The sequence below is a fragment of the Ixodes scapularis genome, unplaced genomic scaffold, assembly GCF_016920785.2.
Source record: "Ixodes scapularis isolate PalLabHiFi unplaced genomic scaffold, ASM1692078v2 PGA_scaffold5__190_contigs__length_132052651, whole genome shotgun sequence".
Classification (NCBI taxonomy): Eukaryota; Metazoa; Arthropoda; class Arachnida; order Ixodida; family Ixodidae; genus Ixodes; species Ixodes scapularis.
In genome coordinates, this window is record NW_024609880.1 from 51286957 (window position 1) to 51309873 (window position 22917).

Genomic DNA, 22917 nt, shown 5'->3' on the forward strand with positions numbered 1-22917 from the left:
AAAGTTTCATAGCTTGCCGTTGCTTTGATTCAAAGGTTATAAGTAGGCCGTATACTTTCTGGTGTTTATTTATGTCCAAAAGTAGACGGATGTTTTTCGGTGTTTATTTATTTCCCAAATACCAGTGCATTTCAGTGAACGGTCTGGTACAGACTCTTAAAACGGCTTTTATCGATGGAAAAAATTGCGAATAGAAATGAACTATTGAGACGAAAAATGGTTTTGCTTTTATTTACATCTGATATACAATGTTCTTCACACTTCATTATTGTAATGTATGCATGCATACATTCCAAGGTTTGCATCTGTCACTCCTGTCCACTTCTTTCTGTTGACGGTGCGCAATTTCGAGAACGCCCGCTCTACATTTTTGGGAGAGTACTGGCCAGTCTGGTAAATGCAGCTTCCAAAGCAGCACAGGGTCAACAACGAGCAAGATAAAGACAACAACCACGACCTTGTATACAAAACCCACACAAAAAACTCCAAACCGACCTATAAAAAAAATGAAGCAAATTGATTTTGTTTTAACTTGAGTCCAGACACAGCCGTCACTAAGAGCTGATGGGGCCAATCAGACAGCGTCAAAAGTGCACCCTCAAGGTTCGTCATGTTACTGTAGGTGCTCTATTATTGCTGAAGCAATCAAACAGAAAAGGCCCAGTGACTTGCACTTTTGTGGCTGCTTGGTTGGTCCCCTTTTCTCCTAGCAGCATCGGTTGCATCTGGACTAAAAAGAACACGTCTGGACTAAAAAGAACACGCCGATGACGCTTAACACTGCTTATACGTAGGAATGTGAAAGCATGATAGTCCCACAGGTCCGGCGGTGACGTCACGCTCCTCCACTGCGCAGGCGGGGGCACCACGGCCTCCGTCATGAAGCATCTGCGTTGCTGTGCTTTTCTTTGTGTTTCATTTCTGGGGCGCGTCCGCTTTGACCCTGAGTGACGTTTGCTCGATGACATATTTTTATGGCCACCTTTTGGGCCACAACGCTGGTGCCTTTTTGCGTAATGGGAGACAAGGCTTTCGCCTTAAAAACCAATGCCACCCTGTCCTCCCCCCCCCCTCCTCCTCGAACACGCTTTGTCCCAAACAATATGAAAGATGCTTTGAACCACCCAACTAGGGTCCACAAAGAGGGAGGGCAACCTTCAACGGGGCAATCAACGAAAGGGAACAACGAGGCCAAATTTTTGGGGACATAAATTGAAGGTCAAAGTAACCAGCACTGACTGAAAAAACACATCTTGATTACTAAGAAACCTTGGGACACCTATGCTAACGGTCAATCCAAAGCGACGACCGTAAAAAAAAAAAAAGAATGAGTCTGACGAATGCCTACATAGTATTTTTTATTTTATCCGATTTTTTTATTTTTGACACCGGCAGATACTTATTGGTGTTTTTTGGTTAAAACCAAAAAGTATACGACCTAGCTATACGCAATTTTCTGAAATTTTCAATGGGAAAACGAGCCCCTTTTCTGGCAGCGGACTGCCTTTCTTCCCCACATATCCGTGGGCTTCGTCAACTGTCATTTCACCGTGAGATTTCCAGTTTTTAAAGATAATCTACAGAAACCATGCAGTGCCGGAACATTAGGGAAGAGATTGGGGATTAAGGACGAGGAAAGGGATTTAATACGCCACGTGTGGGTGCATGCAGGGTGTGCCTGCAGCACGACCTGAGCGGGGTCGGGGGCATGTTTGGGAGCGCCTTCCTCGGGGAGGTGCGCATCCCACTGAGGGAGCTGGACCTGGAGCGGGGCTCGCACCAGGCCTGGTACCTGCTGCAGCCCAGGGACCAGATGCAGCAGCAAACGCAGCAGCAGACGCAGCAGGCGCAACAGACGCAGGCCACGACATCTCCCCTGGGTTCCCTCCGGCTCAAGCTTTTCTTCACCTCGGACCGGGTCTTCTCTAGTCACTTCTACAGGGAGCTCAGGGAACTGCTCCTCATGTCCCCAGACGTCAAGGTGCGAGGGCACTCCCCTTCTCTTTCCTACCTTTGGAGGCAACGGCTTTCTGTAATAAAGTGGAATCTCATTAATTGGAACCCGACGGGAACCAGAACTTTGTTAGAATAATGCAAAGTTTGAATTACCTGGAGTTTCCTTTGTAGAAACAGGGATGATGGGACCTGGATGGTAGCTTGAATTATCCGCGAGTTTGTATTAAGAGTTTGAATTAACGAGATTCCACTGTACTACCTTGGAAGTGTTTTGTTTTTCCGGCTATTACCAACTCCAGTTATTACGAGTGGAGACAGGCACACACAACTTTTTTGAACTTCGGTTATTACACACTGCAATCATTACTCTTGTTATTACGACCAAAAACAGTTACAACTTTTAAACTGCGGTTATAACAAACTCCGGTCATCACTCTCCTGGTTGTTACGGCTGGAGACGGAGATGCGTAACTTTTAAACTCCCGTTATTACAAACTCTAGTTATTACTTTTTCGGCTACTACAACTGGAGAGTTGTAGTAAAGTTGCGCGAAATTGTCGCATAATCTGCGAGTCGTGTCATCCGAAAAGACAGTAATTACGAATACAGTGACCGGCCTCAAGTGAAAAAGACAAGCGGAGGTTTTAAATCATGTCTAAGCTAATAATCTGTTTTCTTGTCGTCAATGGTGTCCGTTTGCGGGACATCATTCGCAGGCATGCTCAATCGCGATGATGGGATCCTTGTCGCTTTTCGCGCTTTCCGAAAGCGGGAACGGCGGCAACCAGCAGAAGTGTGGTCAATCCTGGGAGAAGCAACAATTTGGAGAAAGTAGCCCGCAGAGGAGAGCAAGGGTAAAAGAGAGACGGGAGAACAATCGGATGAGCGGAGCAAGGACGCAAGCGGCGTCGAGGCATTTCACAACCCAGGGAGGAGAAGGAGAAGTGCTGTCTCCTGGTCCCTCCCGGTGCTGTGGCTGTCTCGGGTTGCCAGCGGCGTGTTTTTGAATCCTCTGAGACTGCACACAGCTTGTAGAACTTTTCTGCGTTGCCGTGCCACTGTCCCCCTCCTCATGCAGCCGTCGAATTCTTTGTGCGTTTCCCGCCGGAACGTCGTATGACGCGGGACGCATATAATCACGTGTTGTAGAAACCAAACGTTTAATACATTATTTTTATGGGGACTTTGTCAGGACCAGGCAAATTCGTTGTAAAATGCGGGACGTCGCATAAACCAGGGACGCATACCTAATCGAGGTTCCACTGTACAAATGTCAGTGTTTACAGAGGATACAGTTGAAACTAGAACTGGTGACACCACAAATGTATGGCCTTGATGACGAATGGGTGGTTAAGATCTTTCATAATTTGCTGGAGCCTTTCCATGCTGCAAGATATAAAAGCATACAATTTTTATTTTTTCACTGATTCTAGAATACATTTTTTGACATGGCTCTGCTCATAGTGATGTTGCATATATTCAATGGTATATTATAATTCCGTGTTTTCGCATACGTCCTAAAAACTAGGAAAAACGCTCGCCGGTAAAATTTACATTGATTTGGATTTGTTTGTGAAACTCGGAATTTCGGGGTCACTATGGCAAAATAAAAAGGCAAGAGAAAGCACAAAAGATCGGTGTTTTAATAATAAACTTTGTGAGAGCACAGGGTCAGTGGTCCTGGGGATTTATGTCGTCAAGGTTCGTTCAGAACAACGGGTCATCGTGCTTCTGGATCATGACAAAAGCCACTGTTACGATTTCCAGTTTGGAGCATAGTACTATTGCTGGTTTTTGGAGAGGGGAGTGAAAGCTACAAACCTGTAGATTTTTGGTGGCAGGGCAGCTGGAGCTTCAATGCTTCCCACCAACTACGTCCACCGGTGTTTAGTTATTTCAAAGTAGTGACATTAATTGAAGCAATACTTTTATGCAATATTTGGCATTTAACAGTTAGTATTGCCAATGGCAGGGGCGCCGACACAAATGCAACCGCGGAAATGTCATTTGACACAGGTGAGCTCTTATGATTTAAGGGTATGTTTGTGTCTGAATATTTTTTTTTAGTCCAATTAAAACAATTTGGAAATTAGCATATTAAACTCCAAATTTAGGGAAATATAAAATCTAATAAAAAGAATGAACTCCCATAAACCCCAAATTTTTAGCGAAAAATAAACTCTGAAAAACGTCCTCTGAATTTTACACAAAATAAACTCCGAAAACACAGAATCGTAATTACAACTTATAAAAACCAAATCATGAAGGCTTCGAAAGAGTTGTTCTAATTCTTGGGCCAAGCTGAAGGGGAGGCAATAAACAGACTAGGAAGGATCCATTTCAAGAATGAATTCCACTCACTCGTTGTAGGTGGGGAAAGACAAAAAAGTCACTCCAGAAATCATGGAAACGCTCTGCATGAACACTTTCATGCAAATATTATACAGTCTTCCGTGTCCCATAATTTGAATCTCTTCATTACTGTAGAGTAGACCAAGTCAGTCAATAAGTTGCAGCGCAGAGTGACGTCACTTCAGCCATGTTGGAACTTACAGTCACTGTTGCCAGTCGTCCGAAGCTTTGTCTGAGATTGCAGGAAACTGTTCTCCGTCTTCCAGAAAGGGAGTGCCGATATGCCGGGCGTAACTTACTCAGTGGCCCTCAAGTAAACTTTTCTTTCTCACCGTCTGTTCTGTCTGCGTCCCCTGCCAGCCGGTGACTTCGAGTGCAGCCTACATCCTGGGTGAGATGGTTCAGCACAAGGACGATGCGGCCCAGCCCTTGGTCAAGATCTTCAAGAGCCACAGCTCGGTACTGCCCCTGCTCAGGGCACTGGCTGGCTGCGAGGTGGCCGGAGTCGCGTGAGTTTACCTTGCTGTCCTTGTGGTAGTTTGCTGAACGAACGAAAGGAGGTGTCGTGGCACAACGACGAGGTTACTGTGGACAAGCACGCTGCACCCGCTGGTGGGGCGAGGTATGAACTCTCGGCTGTCCCACCTCACGCGCAAGCTTTGAAGCGTGCTGTGTTTATGATGCTGTTGTGTCGTGCACGATTTGATTGTATAGATGGAGGGGAAGCGATTGACAAGGGGTGAGCTAGCGTTGACGGCAACAGATGGTGCCCCTGCCCATGACTGAAATGGACTGTCCCTTGACCAGATCATATTGTGTTAGGCATGTGCGAATTGTGGATTTTGAGTTCGAAGCGCATCTAAAGCGAATAGTGATTTTGGCCGAATATTTTCTAATCGAATATCGAATAGTTTCTCCTAGTCTTTTCACTACAAACAAAAACCCAGCTGAACTCATGAAGGATGTTCCCAAGCTTCTGCTTGTCCATTGCTAAGCTAATTTTAATCTCATAGCTATATTTATAGACTGTGGCCTCAGAAGGTCCGATGCTTACGTTGGAATAATAAATAAACAATAGATTTGACAAAAAATTAAGCATATAGAGATGCCCAGCTACACTTAATCGAGGGTATTTATAATTCTTGCCATCTGCAACTATCTTCAATCCTAGAAGAAAAAAAAAAAAGACAATCACGAATGATAAATGCAGGTTGTCAGGATATCTCTCCCTGCCTAATATACATAAAATAATGTGGAAGTGCCCACCTCGTACAAGCGTATACTACTAATGTTTCCCAAACTTGGAAATTCTGCATATTATACGTTAAACGTCTGCCCCCCCCCCCGAAGCTCCGGCATTGGCCGAAAATATTCACCCTATGACGGCCTTATCACGTGGAAGTGAACGTGCTTTCTCCGATTTCGTTCGCCCTTCCTTCAGAGCTTTTTATTGGCTGCCACCTTGGTTTTTACCGATTTGATGGAACAAGTGTCCATTTCTAGATTAACCCAGTTTTCAGTGAGAGTCGGGTGGGTGCTTCCTCGGTATTTTATAGTATATGCTCGCAACATAACTACAGCTAATTTTGAAAATTTGCTGCAACATAGATATCAACATTTACAAAGTTTCCATCTCTTTCCAAATGCACCAGGCATGCGTGTGAACCATCGCGCTTCGAAAGTGCATTTTTCTCTTAAGCATGCAACTGTGATATTCATACTTTCAGAAGTGTTGGTCTCGGCAGGTTACCCCCTTGAGCGCACTTCTAAATGAGCACCGGGGTGCTACGGGAAAGCACTGCCCACGGAGCTCGCTGCCACAGGTGTTGATTCTCCGCAGTGCACTGGTGCTCGGTAAAAAGCGTGCTCAACCGGGCTAATCTGCCATGAAGGTTGTCAGGATATCTCTCCCTGCCTAACATACATAAAATGTATGTTAGGCAGGCACCTTCAAAACATATTAATATTGCGGTTCATCATAAAGCGAATATTGGTGAGCGTATTATTCTAAACTATTATTCAAATATTTGCGCGATACATTAAAACCTCGTTATAACGAAATGGGATATAACAAACAAATGGATATAACAAAGCAATCATAATTCCCCTTGCTTGCTAAAAGTGGGAAGAAATGGACATTGGCTATAACAAACTAATGGTTGTAACGAAATAATTACGACCGCTCCTTCAACTTTGTTATAACGAGGTTTTACTGTACTACATTGTGTTAATCCTCTTACAATAATTTCTGCGGGTTTATTTTAAAGTGGACGTTCAACTTGTGACTGACGACGTGGAATACCATTTTGAATATTTTTTTACACTACTGGTCCGAACGTCCTACTATATCGTTCGACTTAATTATCACTGTGTCGTCTATTTTGGCGGTTTTCATTGTTTCGATTTTATTCCATCTCGCGTGAACGATTTTCAAACAGAACTGACTTTGCTTGCGCGTGCAGGGATCCACACACCATCTTCCGGGGCAACACCCTGGTGTCCAAGTGTGTGGACGAGTACATGAAGCTGACCGGGATGCTCTACCTGCAGGATACTCTCAAGGCAGTCATTGCCAAGGTGAGCGCCCCTCTCTTTCTCCGAACGCGGGGCCTTACACTTTTTTCCTTACTCATCCTTGTTCGCGACGTTACACAAAAAGGGTACTCAATTAAAACCCGGTCCACAAATTTACGCTCGACCGTGACCGACCAGGTTACGACGCCTTGGCCGAGCCGCCCACAGTCTGACAGAGGCTTATTGCGGAAAAACCACCGTGTAAATGAGATCAAACTCGGGGATCCTGGGTTCGATCCCCACTCCTGCTCATTTCAATCTGGACGAGGATCGTACCCGCATGCGGTCGTGTATCACTACCTCACAATGCGCATTAAAGACTCCGGGCTAGTGGTCGTACCGCACTGGCCGAAGTTCTCTTCTATGGCGGAGACGCCGGATGCCCACAGGGGCCGACTATCGTCCCGCCATCTAAACGTATGCGCAACACAAATAGTTTATTAAGCATGCCCTCGTTTCAGATCTTGTCCGAGCACCTGCCCTGCGAGATAGACCCCTCCAGGCTCAAGGATGGCGAGTCTCTGAAGGCAAACGAGGTGAGCCTTCCACTTAGAGTATTGTCACTTCATTCTCAAATTTTGTTGTGGGTGCCGCCATTTTGGTTCTTGGTGGAGGGCGAGTGCAATTTGGCAATCGTTACATTTCAGAAGTGCAGCTTTCTCAACTTTAGGTACTATATTGGGAAGCTTCAAAAACATCAGTTTACTCTTTTACGGATTGGCATGAGGGGCCAGACGTCCGAGGTCGAAATGTCTGTCTTCGGCAGCTGCTTGTGCATTGTAGTGCGGGGGGGTGGTGGTGATAAGTGTACATTGCTTAACACAAAATTGCTGCACTGTCTCCAGTCCAACCGCGATTCCGGCCTTCAGTGAGTGGCCTCTCCAGCTCGGGTTGTTGTGTTGAGCGCTGCGCCATGAGGCGGCTCTTTGATTGTTGCCAGGGTAGTGCTGCCATGAGATGAGACACAGTTTTCGTGTTCAATACAAGGTAGGGGAGCACTGTACTATTGCAGACAATATGAGCTGCAAATGTCCTTCAGGCTGCTTTTGCATACCTGCCAGTTTTCAAGAGAGCTGTGGTTCAAACGAGGAATGGAATGCAAAGTTGAGATTCCGTACTTCAAACCATTTGACCAATTAAAAGATAACGGAGCTCGTGGGGACCGCGGACGCAGAAAAATATTGGACCGAGCATTTCGGCTTAAATTGTTTGCGGGGGTACGTTTCACATACTGGAAACATGTCTCAAAGGCTGGCTGTTGGAGAAGCAGCTTGTACCGACGGCACGTGCGTGGCAATGCTGCGGTGGTTTCGGGAAATTCTCTAACTCTGTGCCCGGCCCTCCTCAGGGCAACCTGCGTGGCTACGTAAGAGAGGCCCTGGGGGCCATCACCCGGTCCTGGGTGGCCTGCCCCTGGGAGCTGTGCGACCTGTTCTCCATGCTGCGGGGCCTGGCCGCAGACCGCTTCCCGGGACGCAAGGAGCTCCAGTACTCGGTCATCTCCGTCTTCCTCTTCCTCCGCTTCTTTGCAGCTGCCATCCTCAGCCCCAAGTTATTCGAGCTCTGCTCGCACCCCATCGTGAGTTCCACTGACTTCTTGCCACCGTCGTGCCGGTAGCCGTGTCGCGCCCGCTTGATGAACATCTGTGCCGCTTACGAAGCAAGCCCGGGCATTTACTCGTTCTGTTGGAACTGTGGAGTGTCAGTCGCCACGACCTGCAGAATAGGCTAGGCCACGGGTTCTCAAGCTGTGTTCCTGGGAGCACGGGGGTTCTCCAGGGTAGTACTCTCATCTGCTCCCCGGGCTTTCGGATTTCCTCAACCATCCCTGCCCTTAACCAAAGTGTTCTCCCAGTTTAGGGCACTCTTTTAGTGGATCTGTGCCACCCATTGATGCACAGCTATGAGTCAAACACTTATTAGGAATGTGCATTACTGTCTACAAGGTCTGTAGGCTGTTAATACTGCAGATTGGGCGAGTTGGTAAGTGAGGCATCATTACGAACCAGCGCACAGGTAGACAATTAATCAAAATCCAAATACACAGAAAATTACTCGCACAGTGCTGAACTATCAACTAATTTGTATTTCAAACTTCCCCTTCTTTGACCCCGAGGAATAGGTTGCCAAGGGAGAAAAGGGGAAAGACAAGGCAAAGGAAGGAAGGTGAAAGAAAAAGAAAAACGGACATGAATAGAAAAAGAAAAATAGAAGACAAAAAAAAAAAGGAAAATAAAGGCGAATAATGCTAATACAGCAGAGTCCAAGAGTTACAAAAATTACAAAAATAATTGCAAAATTAATCACAGACATATATAAACCAGGTGATATGCTGGTCTAACTGTCGACTACACTGTTGGCGTAAATAGTTTGTGCAATGCAGAAAGTCCAAGAGTTACAAAAATTAGTTGTTAAATAATATCAGAAGTAAACAAAGAGAAAGAAACCAGTGGTTATACTGGCTTACTGTCAAAAACACCTTCTGTCTAAATAATGCAGTTCTTTCTCCGATAAAGCTAAGGATGGCGTGCTAACGCACTGGACTTCCCGTCTTGCAGTGTTCTCCTCTTCTATGATTTCTCGGGTGAGCTGGTTTTTACTCCTGCCTAACACAGCACAGTTGTCCAGTCGCGCAAAACAGCCACAATCCCTACAGTGAATACCTAGGTGTCCGGAGTTGGCATTGGCAATGTTGTTGTTGTGCTCTCGCAGGCGGTCGTTTAAACACCACCCAGTCTGTCCAATCTACTCTTTTCCACAGGAAAGGGGAAACGAATAGACTACCCCTTCAACACATGAGACAAAGTTGGATCTGTGTTTCTCTGCGCAGCTGACGGTGCTGTTTGAGGAGGTGTTTACTTTTTTGCAGAGGGTGTGAAGTTTGTGTGGTGCTGAAAACACTAGTACATTCACATTTGCTCTGTTTGCTATTTTCTTTAGACCATGAGATAGATTATGCATATGGCACAACTGCCGGTCTGGTTGTCCTATCTCTGGGTATTTTTGCGGCGCCACCGAGCTTGTTTTCTCTGAGAAGAACCTCGGTTACTGACGTCAATATAGGTAGAGGATATCCAGTGGGCCTTAGCCTTGATACTTGTATGTCAAAGCTCATCTGCATTGAATGTAAGCATGACTTGCTAATCGAGTTATTAAGGCATGACCTCACTATACCTCTTTTTACAAGCTTAGAATGTGCAGAGCTGTAGGCTCCTGCCCTCCTCTATTGCCTAAGTGTCGAGATTGGGAGGGGTTCCTGGGCTATCAGTTAAATCAGAGAGGGGATCCTTGAGATTTAAATGTTTCCCTTGGTCTGTATCTTAAATCCTCAAACTGGGTTTCCAGAAACACGGGGTTCCCCTCTTGGTACCCTCCGGGGGTCCTCAAAGCAGCCAAATTCTCTCGATCGTTCCTAACCCAAGCAGAGTGACTTCGTAGTTGAAGGAGTAGTATTTCAGAGTGTCTTGGCCACGCATTGATGCATAGCTGTTTGCCAAACACACCCTAAGGTTTGCATTGCTGTTAACAAAATCTGGAAGTCTTCTGTACTAATGTAGCAATTCAGTATTGAAGAAGGCAGGAGCTTTTCAGCTGCTATCCAAAGCAGATATAGGTATTCCTCAAGATAAGGAAGTATCGGGGCCTCTGGAGTAAGAAAATGATGGAAGCACAGAAAATTCGATCCCCAAAAATTTGGTCTGTGCTGTAATCTAAGCATGTCATAGATAGCTATGTCTGCAACAACATTCGCTGCTTAGTCTTCTGCTAAGTTTTCTTTCGTAAGCGTTTTAGTGTCACTCGCAAAAGTTATTTGTCGTTCACCTCAAAATGAAGTGCTCTTGATCCTTCGTTTTCCGTTTCTTGGTTCTAGGACGAGCAGTCCCACCGGAGTCTGACACTAGTGTCCAAGTCCATCCAAACCTTGGGCAACCTTGTCAGCTCCACAGCGGTGAGTGTGCTGCCCCCTTTCCATAGTTACGGTTGTCCTCTGCCGTGCCGGAAGTCATCTTTGAAGTTATTGGTCCGCATGCTTTTCGTAATTGTTGGGTTTTTGATCCTTCTGGGTGCCAGGCTCAACCATTCTACAAGGAGGACTACATGAAGGAGTTTTACGAGAACTTCATCACGGAGGAGCATAAAGAGTCTGTACGGCAGGTGAGAGACCAGTTGCCAATGAAGCTACTAGCTATTGGGTCCCTGACTAGTTGCCAGTTGCCAGTCCCTGACCAGTTGCCAATGAGGCTACTAGCTTTTTGGGGCTCTACTGCTAGATAGTCTGGGATCTTTCAAAGTATGCTTCAGGGATCCCAAGAAAGTTTGCAAATCTTCCGAGAATTTGGGCAAAAATGAACATGAGTTAAAGAACTTTTCCTAAAAACCTGTTGGTTTTATAGCTTGTCTTTCTGTACACATGTTTGGTCAACCCGCGCACAACTTTCCGGCATGCCCAACATGCTTTCAACCTGTCTAATACCGTATTTACTCGCACAATGAACGCACTCGCGTAATGAACGCACCCCCCAAGTCGGCTCTGAAAAATTCGACTTTTTTTTTCACTCGCGTAATAAACGCACCCCGAACTGGACTTCAAAATTTTGACCCCTTCCCCCCCACGCGCGCGAAATGAACGCACTTTCCTCTCCTGGTGCAGCGAGGTCGCGAATGCACGGGCAGCGTGGGCGAACAAAACGCCTTGCAAAAGGCGTTAAAAAATTCGAAAAGATCAACGGAAGCAAAAAAAAAAAACATAAAGAAAAGTTTTTTTTTTTTTTTTTTGCACAGCGCAGTTTGGACTTAGGTTCGCGCGCCGCCGCGCGCAAGGAGGTAAGAAAGAGAAGCGCTCTAAGCGAACGAAACAGCTTGCGAAAGACGAAAAAAAAAAAAACCGAAAAAAAAAAAAAAAAAAAAAACGGAACTGAGAGAAAACAAAAACAGAGGAGCTTTTTTTCTTCTTTTTTTTTTTTTTTTTTTTTTGCACAGCGCAGTTTGATTACTGGGGCGCGCGCCGCGCGCAAGGAGGTAAGAAAGAGGAGCGGAGAAGCCCTCTAAGGAAACAGCTTGCAAAAGGCGGCAAAAAGAAAAAAAACCACGGAACTGAGAAAAAAAAAAGAAAAGCTTTTTTTTTTTTTTTTTTTTTTTTTTTTGCACAGCGCAGTTTGGTTACGGGGGTCGTGCGTCGCGCTTAAAGAGATAAAGATAAGCGGAGAGCCCTCCCCTAAGCAAACAAAACAACTTGCAAAAGACGGCAAAAAAAAAAAAAATTAACAGACAAAAATTTTTTTTTCACTGCTTAATTTGGTTATGGGGTCGGGAGCCGCGCGCAAAGAGATAAGAAGTTACTCCGATTTTTCAGGATAAAAGTCCGTTCTATATGCGAGTAAATACGGACATACGGACGCAAAAATTTTACATCGCGTAATGAACTTTGGATCGATTTTTCGGGAAAAAAAGTGTGTTCATTCTGCGAGTAAATACGGTATTCTACAAATGGCGACACAGGCTCAAACATTTTACACAAATTGTTGTGAGGTCATCAATGTACCATAAACTTGAGATACTTGTTTTGTGAGTTGTCATCATCGCATGGATTACAAATTGATAGCGACTGGGTCACCTTGTCTGAAATGGTGGGCAGTAGTGATTGTCAATAGTAATCAACTGTACCTGCTCTTGAAGAGTAGAAAAACGATGATGGGCAGCTGCGGTCAGTGGCAGTAAGGTTATACTGAAATGAAAACCTGTGCTGCAGGCTTGAAGATTGTTAGTAGGCTAATTCTCAGTTCTGTTGGTTTCAATATGGACAAAAATTGCACAAGTATAAGTTTACGTAATCGTTACCATCTAATGCGCACTGTAAATCCTAGTTGAGCAGTTGTGCTACTCTAGGCAGTTGCCCCGCCTCACTGAAGACACTAGTCGTGTCTTTCTGGCATTGACAAACTTTCTGACGTCTAGACATTTGTACAATATGCAAGCGATGTGTTTTGGTGTTCCAGTACCTGGAGCTGATCTCTCTGAAGAACGTCCCCATGCGGAACTTGGACACACCTTCCATCGTCCTCAAAGAAGGGTGAGTGTTTGCTCCTTGGTGGTGCTGCTTGCTTTCTGGAAACGGCAAGTTGGCATAGTTGCAGCAGTCCTACTGCTCTGCGTTGCTTGGACACTGCTTGTCGGTCGGGCAGTACTTTGGCGATGTTTTTATTGAAATACGTAGTACTGTCGAGATTGGTTATAACGAAGTCGACGGGAATCTTAAATCACTCCGCTATATCCGCTTCTTCATTATATCTAAACTCCGTAAAAGTAACACGCAGAAAAACAAAAAGTCCGAGGACATCTGAGCACTTCTTACGAGTTGTGAATGCGAAAGCATGATTGTCGTTTTTCTGCTCCCTTGGTTCGTCTGCAACGTAGTGGCATGGATGGCCACGTTTTGCCGGTCAACGGCTGGGCACGCGCTCTTGTGAATTGGCCGCACCGTGCACCCTATCCCATGTTTGCCTTGGCGGGCTCCGTGGCCAGGCCCGCGCCGCCAAACCTCTTACCGGTGACCGGGCCGCTGCGGGAGCTGTGCCTCCGTGAAGAGGGCTTCTATAGTGTCGTTTTTTGGAACCGCATGAGAGCCAATGGGAGCCTCGTTCCTTGATGACGCGCACCAGCCAATGGGAGCTTATCCATCAGATTTACGCTACAGACGACATTGGGACGGGGGAAGGGGCTGTTTGGCACGGCTTCAAAGCTGACGACGTTGGTTCGCTCCATGGGACAGCTAATGGTTTCGCATTAAAAAGTATAACACGGGTTGACACGGGCACATGTTTATTGTGCCTGCAGAAAGCGGTTGAGGCTTCCCTTCATGTGCTCTCTGCTAGATCGGAGCCGCTTTTCTTTAACTGCGAGAAGCTCCAATTTAGAAAATCCTGCGAGCTATGTACGAACCGTGTTAAGAGTCCCGTTGACAGCTGCGACGGCCGCTGCGGAGGACGCCGACGGTGAACGGCATTCTTTACGTCGATGCACACTTCGTTGAGGGTGGCGACGCACTTTTGTTTCAGGGAGGTAACCTTTGTCTTCCCCAATGGCGAGTCTTGACGGTGCTTGCACTTGCCGAATCGGTGCTTGTGCAAGCTAGGCTTTTGCACAGACTAGTGACGCCGACACGAAACACGAAGCAAACAAAGCGCGCATGGCACTGAGTGACCGAGTTATCGCTGAACTTCGTGTTTCATCGATATAGAGAGCTTAAATTTAAGAAAGGGGGCAACTGGTCGATCAGGGTCACGTGATTTGTGGGCTGCGTTTGTAAAATGAGTTTCAGCCTGCAAGGAGTCGAAAGCGTTCACCATCTCCTCTCCGCCCAGCTTTCTTGCCACGCTGGCTACTAGATAACCAAATGATATGGCACTTGAGCCCATCTGCCCAGGAGGCATCCGCCATTAAATGGAGTTACTCTCTCTCTCAAATCTAGGTTCTTTTTGTCGTCTCCGTCGGTACGCAGTGATGTGATTGCTGCGCCAATTGCGCCAAACTGCGCCAAGGGGCTAACCCTGCTACGTCCTGCTACAGTAGAGTCGATTGTTGGGCTAGTTGGTTTTGGAATTTGGAATACATTTTAGCGCTCAAAAAACAGAGACAAAGAGGCGAGAAACAGACAGCACAGTGCACTGTGCTGTCTGTTTCTCGCCTCTTTGTCCCTGTTTTTTTAGTGCTAAAACGTATTCCAAAGTCCTGCTACATTTTGCCAAAATATGGGCAATGTGCGCCATGCCTGCGCCAAAGGACCAGTTTTGGTCGCCTTTCAAAACTAAACTGAGTACCGTAATTGAGTATGCAAGGTATCGCAAGCAGCCACTCGATACAAAGTACCCTGCATCAATCGTGACATTGTAACTCCGGAGCCGGGAAAAAGAGGGGACGTAAGGACAGGCACAAAACTTAAATGTCAGTATTGAACCAGCTCGCCTCCTTGCTTTACTTACATCAATCGTCCATCCGGTCTCGCATGGTTTTTCCGGCTGTCTCTTCTTTCGGGCTCTCGTCGTCTCGTGAATCTCGTCTCATGTTTTTTTGTTTTTTTTTTTAAGTTTTTTGACGATAGATGCGGGCGTGTGCGGACGCTCCGACGCTAACGTGCTGGGTACCAGCCATGCCGTCACGAAACGAAATTATGTTTTTGCGCAGCGGGAGTTTCTTTTTCAGCTGAAGCACTCGCTTCTGAAAGCAACGGCCGTGGGAAAACTATCTTTGGTCCTGCCTGCCAGTCCGCACGTCGCTACAGATATGGAGCTTCCTAAACCGAAACATAAGGACCGCCGCATGTTCATCAACATTCCTGTTTTTTTTTTAAACATACGCTACTACAAAAATTAATTTTTAACTCAAAGACTGCTCTGTGATTGATTACCAAGGTTTCTCTTGGTTGGCTTTCCCTCGAGAGGGATTCCAGTACATGAAAAATCTGTCGCGCAAGAAAGTTGGTGAAGAGAAGAGAGCTAAAGCAAAGAAGGCAATGTATGCATGCTGAACCCGCACAGCACGCTTGTTTGTCTCGAGTTCAGTCGTTGCACAAAGCGCTCCAAGAACGTTTCGAGGCTGGCTCGCAATGTCTTGCATCGATGCACTCGGGTTCTTTATTTTTTGTGTGTTTAGTTTGTACCTTGTTTGCCGGCCCGCTGGCAAGCACGCGCCACTAGACTGTTTAATACTGAACCAAAGAATTTAGTGCCCATAATAAGTAGCACACATTCTTTCCACGAGCCAGCAACCACTGGTGTGCGCAAGCACATGCAACGAAAATGATGTCAAAGACCTCCATTCGCAGGTGAGATGACAGTGAAATGCATGTGCTTCGGGCTAAAGGAGAATAAAGACAAGCTTTTCATCTCTACAAGTGAAAGCTACGGGCTTGTTAGACCAATTAATCGCTTACCTTTTACACCAGAAACCACTGTGTAGATGAAAAACTTGTCTTTAATCTCCTTTGGCCCGAAGCGCATACGTATCACTGTCCCCTTAAAGGGATACTTCAACGAAATTTGAAATATTCCCGTCGTGTTCAAAAATAGGTTGAATATGATCCACAATATCCGTAAATGACAATCGTGCGTTTGTATTTTGAGCCTGGTGGCTGTATTTTTCGTTATAAACGGCCCACTCTGGCAAGCGCTCGGAGAAGGCCCAGCGGAGACCACGTGACATCCAACGCAATCGTGACGTAGGTCGTCTCAAGACGAGCAAAGCTACAGCGAGGCTGACGTCGAGAGGATGGCCTAGTTGTTCCAGCCACCGAAGCGGCTGCTTTTGTATGAATTTTGAGTGACAGGTTAATCTTTTATAATATTGTAGGGGGACAATGGCGACTTCTGCGACACACAAAAGGGATTCTCGGAAAAAGGGGAGTTCCTCCTTCCCCCCTTCTCTCGTCGTGGCCGTAGACGAGACAACCTCCGTCACTAGCTGTCAAGGTTCCTAGTGACTGTCCACGCCACTATGCCGCAGACGAACTAAGTGAGCATAAGAATGACATTCGTGCTTTCGCATTCGGAACTCATAAGAAGTGCTTAGGTGTCCTAAAACCTTTTTTAAATTATCAGAATTTTTTTTTGCTATATCTGCAGGAGCTGCTCAATTTTCTTCGCTAAAAACAAACACATTGAAAAAATGCAATTGGGGAAGGCAAATCGTGATCGCTTTGCTATAGCCGCTATTTTGTTATAACCGACTTCGTTATAAACAGTCGCCGCAGTACATAAATTTTGCAACATTCTGCTACTTTTGGATTCTGTATTTTTGGCTTTTTTTTAGTGGAAACCTTTTAAAAAGGTTGAGTTTAGGTTGCTTGTGCCTCTATGAAAGGTCATTCAGTGACAGGAGTACCTACTAGTTCTAGTTTCCTTCTTTTTTTTTTTTTGTTGCATGATAGGAATAATTCTTGACTATGGTTTGGTTTTTCGGAGTGTACGGTATATTTTTTAGGTCAAATTCGAAGGGGGGGTTTGTTCTTTTTGGAGTAGTTTTTTTTTTGTGAATTCTGCATTTATCGTAGCTTACTTCTGGTAATGTCCCGATTTTCAGAAACTTGGCACTCTTCGGTATAGTCCCATTATATGCCTAAAAGATAATGCGGCCTTTTTTGCTTGAGGATGCTAAGTGTTGAAGTTAGCACATTACGTCTTTATATTTTCTTTAAAACTTCTGTACCCTCTCTGCATGTCCCTTGTGGCGCTTATTTGTTCTTTGTCCAAGCATTGGTTATTTCATCAAATGTTCGAGTCCGGTTGAATATTTGCAAGGTGCAGAATGGGCAGCTCTCAAATTAAAGTTAACAATGTTTGTTTACCTTTTTTATTTTTAATATTTCAATGGCTTGAATAGAAAGTCCTGATCATGCTTAAATGGGAAGGTGAAATTGGGCGTACATTCAAGTGCTGAAAATTTCAAGAAATCTGTTGTTACTGAATAGAATGTAATCAGGTTTGCGAATAACTTACGCCAAAAATTCCAAACCTTAGTATTGCAACACCCAGCCTAACCTAGTAACACAATACCCACCCTAACCTTTGTGAGCTCTTCAGCATTTTTACTTTAAGAACTCTCCTCTCTCCTCAAAACCTTGCAATTTAGGGGTGTCGGAGTTGATTGGAAACCTGTGTTAGACATGTAAGCACAGTGGCTGAATGTTTGCCTAACCTTCACGAGCTCTTGAGTGTCGTTATTTATGTACTCTCAAGACCTTGCCATTCAGCAGTGCTAGTCGATCGAAAACCTGTGTTAGACGAGTGCCCGAATGATTTTTCTGCTTGCACGAATAAGTGGCTCTCTTTGTGCCCCTGCCTACCTCTGTAGCAGTCTGAGATCTTTTATTTACATGTGTCCCACTTTCTGCTTTTCTTTCCTGGTCTTTCAGGCTTTGCTTTATGTAAGTACTGGTGCTAAGCACTGTCTTGTTTCTTCCTGCAATGCTTTACCATCCCAGGCGAAAATCAGTCCACTTCCAACTGGATTATGGAACTGAAAATAAGTCAGTTCAGCTGGACCCAGCTGGGATCCAGCTGGACTGCCTCATTTCCAGTTCCATAATCCAGCTGGAAGTGAACTGATTTTTGCCTGAGATGCGACTCGCATGTCTTCATTGCCACCATTTTGATCATTGCTCGTTGCTACTGTAAACCGCTGAAAAGTACTTCAATATTCGAGGGGAGGAAATTTTGAGAAGTTACAGACCATCTAAATAATGGCCTTCTCCTTTCTGCCATCTTTGCCTACTTGGCCGTGGAATGCGTTCTGAGCTCCCGCTGTAGCGCTGTTCTGCAGAATACCAGATGCCGCGCATGCATCCACAGTCAAGTGACTCTGTGACTTTTGCCCGGGTGATTAGAACTTGAATAAATGCATAGAATCAATCACAAATTTCTAAAAATTGGCTGCACCAACAAATCGAGCAAGTCTTTAGGCCCTTTGGATTCACGATTTAAGGCACTCCATTCATCTCTAGTATGGATGCATATGTAGATCAGATTTAATGGTGTCTAGATCCAATCCATAATACGCTATTGAATTAATTAAGCTGTTAGCTCAAACAGCTTTATTAGAATATGCAATGGATAGTTGTTTCTTATTAGAAGTAATTCGGCAGAGTTTTTTTTTAACTGCTGCATTACTTGCTGGCAAAAAGAAAAAGTGCCATAGCGAGATTCGGCCTCATCGCCTTGCTTGGGACCACGAAGGCAGTGACAGTCGTTCTGTTTCCCGTAAATTGCTCGTTTTTGGCTAGAAAGGTTACGACGAAATTGCATACATTCTGGAAAGGAAACGCGAGGAAGTCAGTGCGGTAGCAAAGCTCCCACGACAAATCTAGTGTAAGCATTACTGCCCCTTGTCATTAGACGCCAACTGAAACATTCGAGCTCAATTCTGCAATAGGCGTGGGGTCTCTTAATGTTGTACCTTCATATTTGGATACATTTGCAAAATATTGAGCTTGCAGTTGTAAGGTTTTGTTTCTAGTAGTGTATAACTTGCCTCTTGTCGCTCACTCGCATCACTCATAGTCACGCTTTCCGTTGACGTCTCCCTTCTTGTTTTCTTTCGCTAAATTGTTATTCAGCTTTGTAGTTTGTAGGCCTACTACTATAATACATGTTTTGTGCAGCCACCAAAGTTGGTGGGAGAAAAAAAGAGTCGGCGTGAAAAAAAAGCCCTTCCACGACCGTCGCAGAATCATGACCAAGCGAGCCCAGGGGCGGAACAAGCTGGGACTGAAGAACTTCAAGCGGCGCTACTTCTGCCTCACCACCAAGGAGCTGTACTACTCCAAGACAAAAGGTGAGGAGCACCTTCAAGGTGACTGCAATTGGCTGCAACCTCGGTAAAGGCTGGTTCACACATCTGCGTTTCAGTTTTCTCTAGTGTGCCGTGTGCTCGCTCGTAACTGCTTACATTGAGGGTAGGTCTGATCCGCGTATGTACTAGACTAAAGGTTTTGCGGTGCTTGCGAGATCAAGTGTATCCTACGCACGAGAAACGGTTGCTTTTAACGTCGTCAAAATTATTTCATGCACATGGGAAAAGAAGGATACGCAAAAAGTGATAAAAATAAATATGTGGATCGGAAGTGTTTCGGCGCTATCCGATAGATGGCGTTAGCGTGCCAATATGTTCACTTGTCTTAACTCAAAGGAAAATATGTGAACCAGCCTTAACTTGGGGACTGCAGTGCATCCTTGGCAAGCGTGACTTGCGAAGCGTGGTGGGAACAGTTGCGGGGCAATGCTCCAGTGTGTGATCGTACCGTGAACTGTCTCGCAGACTCGAGTCCCCTGTGTACAATCCCACTGTATGAGATCCTGGGGGTGGAAAAAGTCCAGGAAGACTCGTTCAAGATGAAGAATGTGAGTGCTCTGGAGTTCTTGTACGCTTCTGCTTCTCGCTAAACTCTCGTCTACGAGTTGTCTTTTTGCCGACGACAAATGTACTGAAACGGTGTAGGGTCTCTCGTGACCTCGGTCACAGCATCAAAGTGGCTAGCGCAGTTTTGCCTTATGACGGACCGCAGAAGACGCCGCCTAAGTCGACCCAGTGTTGTTCGAGTGTCGCAGGACCTTCAGGAGGGGTGCAGTTATGTGCAGGACTGCATCTTGGCAGACTAACCTAGTAGGTGCGGAGGCATTTTACAATCAGACTGTGTGCGCGGCAGTGTTTTGGAGGAAATGATGCATTGCCCCCAAAGAAGAGGCACATGGATGAAGTAGAAGAGAAGTCCTTTGTACAGAGCGCGACACTGTTAGCGCGAACAAGCGATCGCCGGTTTTTCCAGTTTTTCTCTTTGAAACCAAGGGATGTCATCCAAGTTATGATTGCTATAGAAAGAGCTGATGTAGTTCTATAATGTAAGCGATAACATTTCGTGCTCGCTAATACTATTTCGAAGTAAAATGCAAAAATGCGCCGATGTCGTGTTCGCGCTAACAGTGTCGCAATGTGTACAGGGTGTCTCAAATAGCGGCCAGACTCTTTAAATCGACCGCGAAAATTGGTGAATGATGTGCTAATGCTAATGCTAATGAGGCTGGCTCTCGACGCTGTATGCTCGTTCGTTGGCGGCAGCTGGCCTCGCGACCGCTTGCGCCATCTCTTGTCCACCCTGCCAAACAGTGCCCTATTGTTTGAAGACCGGTGGCTTCGCTGCATTTCCATAGGAGTTAAGCTTTTTTCTTTTTTTACATTTTCCTTAGGTAAGTTTGCTCTTTGCAAATTTCATAAAAGTATGCACCCCCTGTGGGCAACGCTGCACAAAATTATAGAGCGATAGGTTAAGAAACCAATTTTTGCGGTCAATTTTAAGAACCTGGCCGCTATATAAGGCACCCTGTACATTCATAATACTTTTAGCGTGTGTCACATTGCATATCATTCCGACAGCAAGTGCCGCTCGTTAAAGAAAACCCATCAAGTGCTATCGCGCTCATTGCGTTCGATGGAATGTCTCAGCCAGGCCATCTAGCACAGAATGCGTTATAGGGGTTGGTTTCATGAGAAAGGTGACATGTTACACTCTCGACCAACACATAGGACAAGATCATTAAAGAGGGACACTACCCAGAAGAAAACAAACTTCTGCAGAAGAAGTTGATTTTGAAAAGTGGCATAGTTACATCTGCCAACACCTAGAGAATATTCCCAGAAAGTTCCATTTGTTCACACTGCATATATATATATTTTTTAATTCTTTCCAGTTTATTGATGCTAAAGAACAGGTTGAGGTTCGAGCACTTTGACGGCGTTTTTCTCCCTTAAGGGGGGACGCGGGTCTTGGAAACCAAAAAATTGCGAAAATGGCGTTTTTTGGAAAATAACATTTTCGGGTTCTTTATTCCATAAACTATCTTCTCTGTAAGTTTCAGCACCTAATTCGCGCTAGAAATGTGTTAAAAAAATTACTAACGAGGCCGCGGGAGCTCAAAATCGACAATCAAACACACCAAACAAGCCCAACTTTGCGCGGTCGCCGCTCCCGCCTCGTTCGGCTGGCGGCCGCCATCTTGGTCCCGTTTTGAAGCTGATTTCTTTCTCTTTCTTTTGCCTTCTTTCAAAATGGCGTCAGCCTCGTGGTTCCCGCGTCGCTGGTGTTTTTCCTTCTCGCGATCGGAGAGCCGTGATTGGCTAAAGCGGGCGCTCAACAGAATACGAGGTCGTCATTGGCCAACGCGGCCTTCCTCCTCTCCCGGAGCGCCGTTCTACCGACCGGTTTCTCCCGCGTCGCCTGTTCGCATCGTCTGCTAACTCAGTGGTCTGCTTGCTTTCTCCAGCTCCGCTTCGCTCTTTCGCCACCTTTACGATCGTTTATCGCCCCTTTACTAGTTTCGATTTGTCTTTCCTGCGTATTTTGTGATCGCGCACGATGCGGAGGAAGATGAAATTCAAGACTATGCACGCCTTTGGCAGCCGGAAGCGATCTATGAAGTTTGTCCGCATGGCGAAGTCGGACTCAGCTCGGCCGACCGGCGACGACGATCGGGTTGATATGTCCCACAACGAGTTTACCGCGGCGCCAGCCGTCGCCGAGGAAGCATTTGTCGCTGCGAGTACGCAAGGGCCCGCGAGCTCGCTCTGCGCCGCGGGGTCTTCCGAGATCGCCAGCACCAGTTTTGCGTCCGCGACAATGAAAGAGAAACCATCGTCCAGTGTTCATCTGCGGACGCATTTCTTGACCCAAGAAGAGATCGAAGCGGCAGCTGTGCGTCGTGATGCCGTCCAAACCGAACTTTCTTCTACGTCGGCGACCGAGAGGAAGCTCCAGGCCATGCAGCGTGGTCCCACACCCGGAACGGTGTCGTCTGCCACAAGCACAGGTGCAAAGTTTTTACTTATCCAGACTGATGTTCTGAATGAACTGCTGTGTTGTACAGTTTGCAAGAACTGTTTGGAGAGTGGATTGGCCATTCGAGAAGGCACCCAGCTTGGGCTGGCACTGAAGTTGGAGGTCGTGTGTCCCCGTTGCGGCATCATAGCAGACTCATGGAGTTCACCACGCCAGCAAGATTCCAGGGCCTTTGAGGTCAACATTCGAGCCATGATGGCAGTGAAGCAAATTGGAAAGGGGCAGACTGCTCTGAACGATTTATGGGCGGCAATGAATGTGTCTCACAGGGGTCTCCACCATAAGACCTTCCAAGAGCACCTCAAGAATACTTTCAAGGAGCCAGAGGCAAAATGCTTGGAAGAATTTTATTCTGAATCGGCCTCAGCAGTAAAAACCATCTACAAGGAGATGGATTCAGGTTTCCACAGAGACGTCACCATAATGTATGATGGGACATGGCACAAGCGTGGTTACACGTCCCACATTGGTGTTGGTGCAGTTATCGAGTACCACACTGGCCTCATCTTGGATGCTGTGGTTCTGTCGAACTTGTGCCTTGGATGCCAGATAGGACCCAAGCCTGGAGACCAGAACTACCACACCTGGCACCAACACCACATTTGCCAGAAAAACACTGACGCCAAATCGGGACAGATGGAGGTAGAAGCCGCTCT

General features: G+C 46.0%; 1 protein-coding gene across 1 annotated transcript in view; it reads left to right on the top strand.

Moving 5' to 3' along the window:
• Positions 1-22917, top strand: part of LOC120838348 (ras GTPase-activating protein 3) — a 54704-nt gene that overhangs the window by 17753 nt on the left and 14034 nt on the right. Inside the window, exons 7-16 of the mRNA XM_040208220.2 lie at positions 1672-1981; positions 4669-4817; positions 6771-6885; positions 7344-7418; positions 8231-8461; positions 10754-10831; positions 10954-11037; positions 12879-12952; positions 19100-19206; positions 19690-19772. Coding sequence (XP_040064154.1) covers positions 1672-1981; positions 4669-4817; positions 6771-6885; positions 7344-7418; positions 8231-8461; positions 10754-10831; positions 10954-11037; positions 12879-12952; positions 19100-19206; positions 19690-19772 — 1306 coding nt within the window. The remainder of the gene's footprint in view (positions 1-1671; positions 1982-4668; positions 4818-6770; positions 6886-7343; positions 7419-8230; positions 8462-10753; positions 10832-10953; positions 11038-12878; positions 12953-19099; positions 19207-19689; positions 19773-22917) is intronic.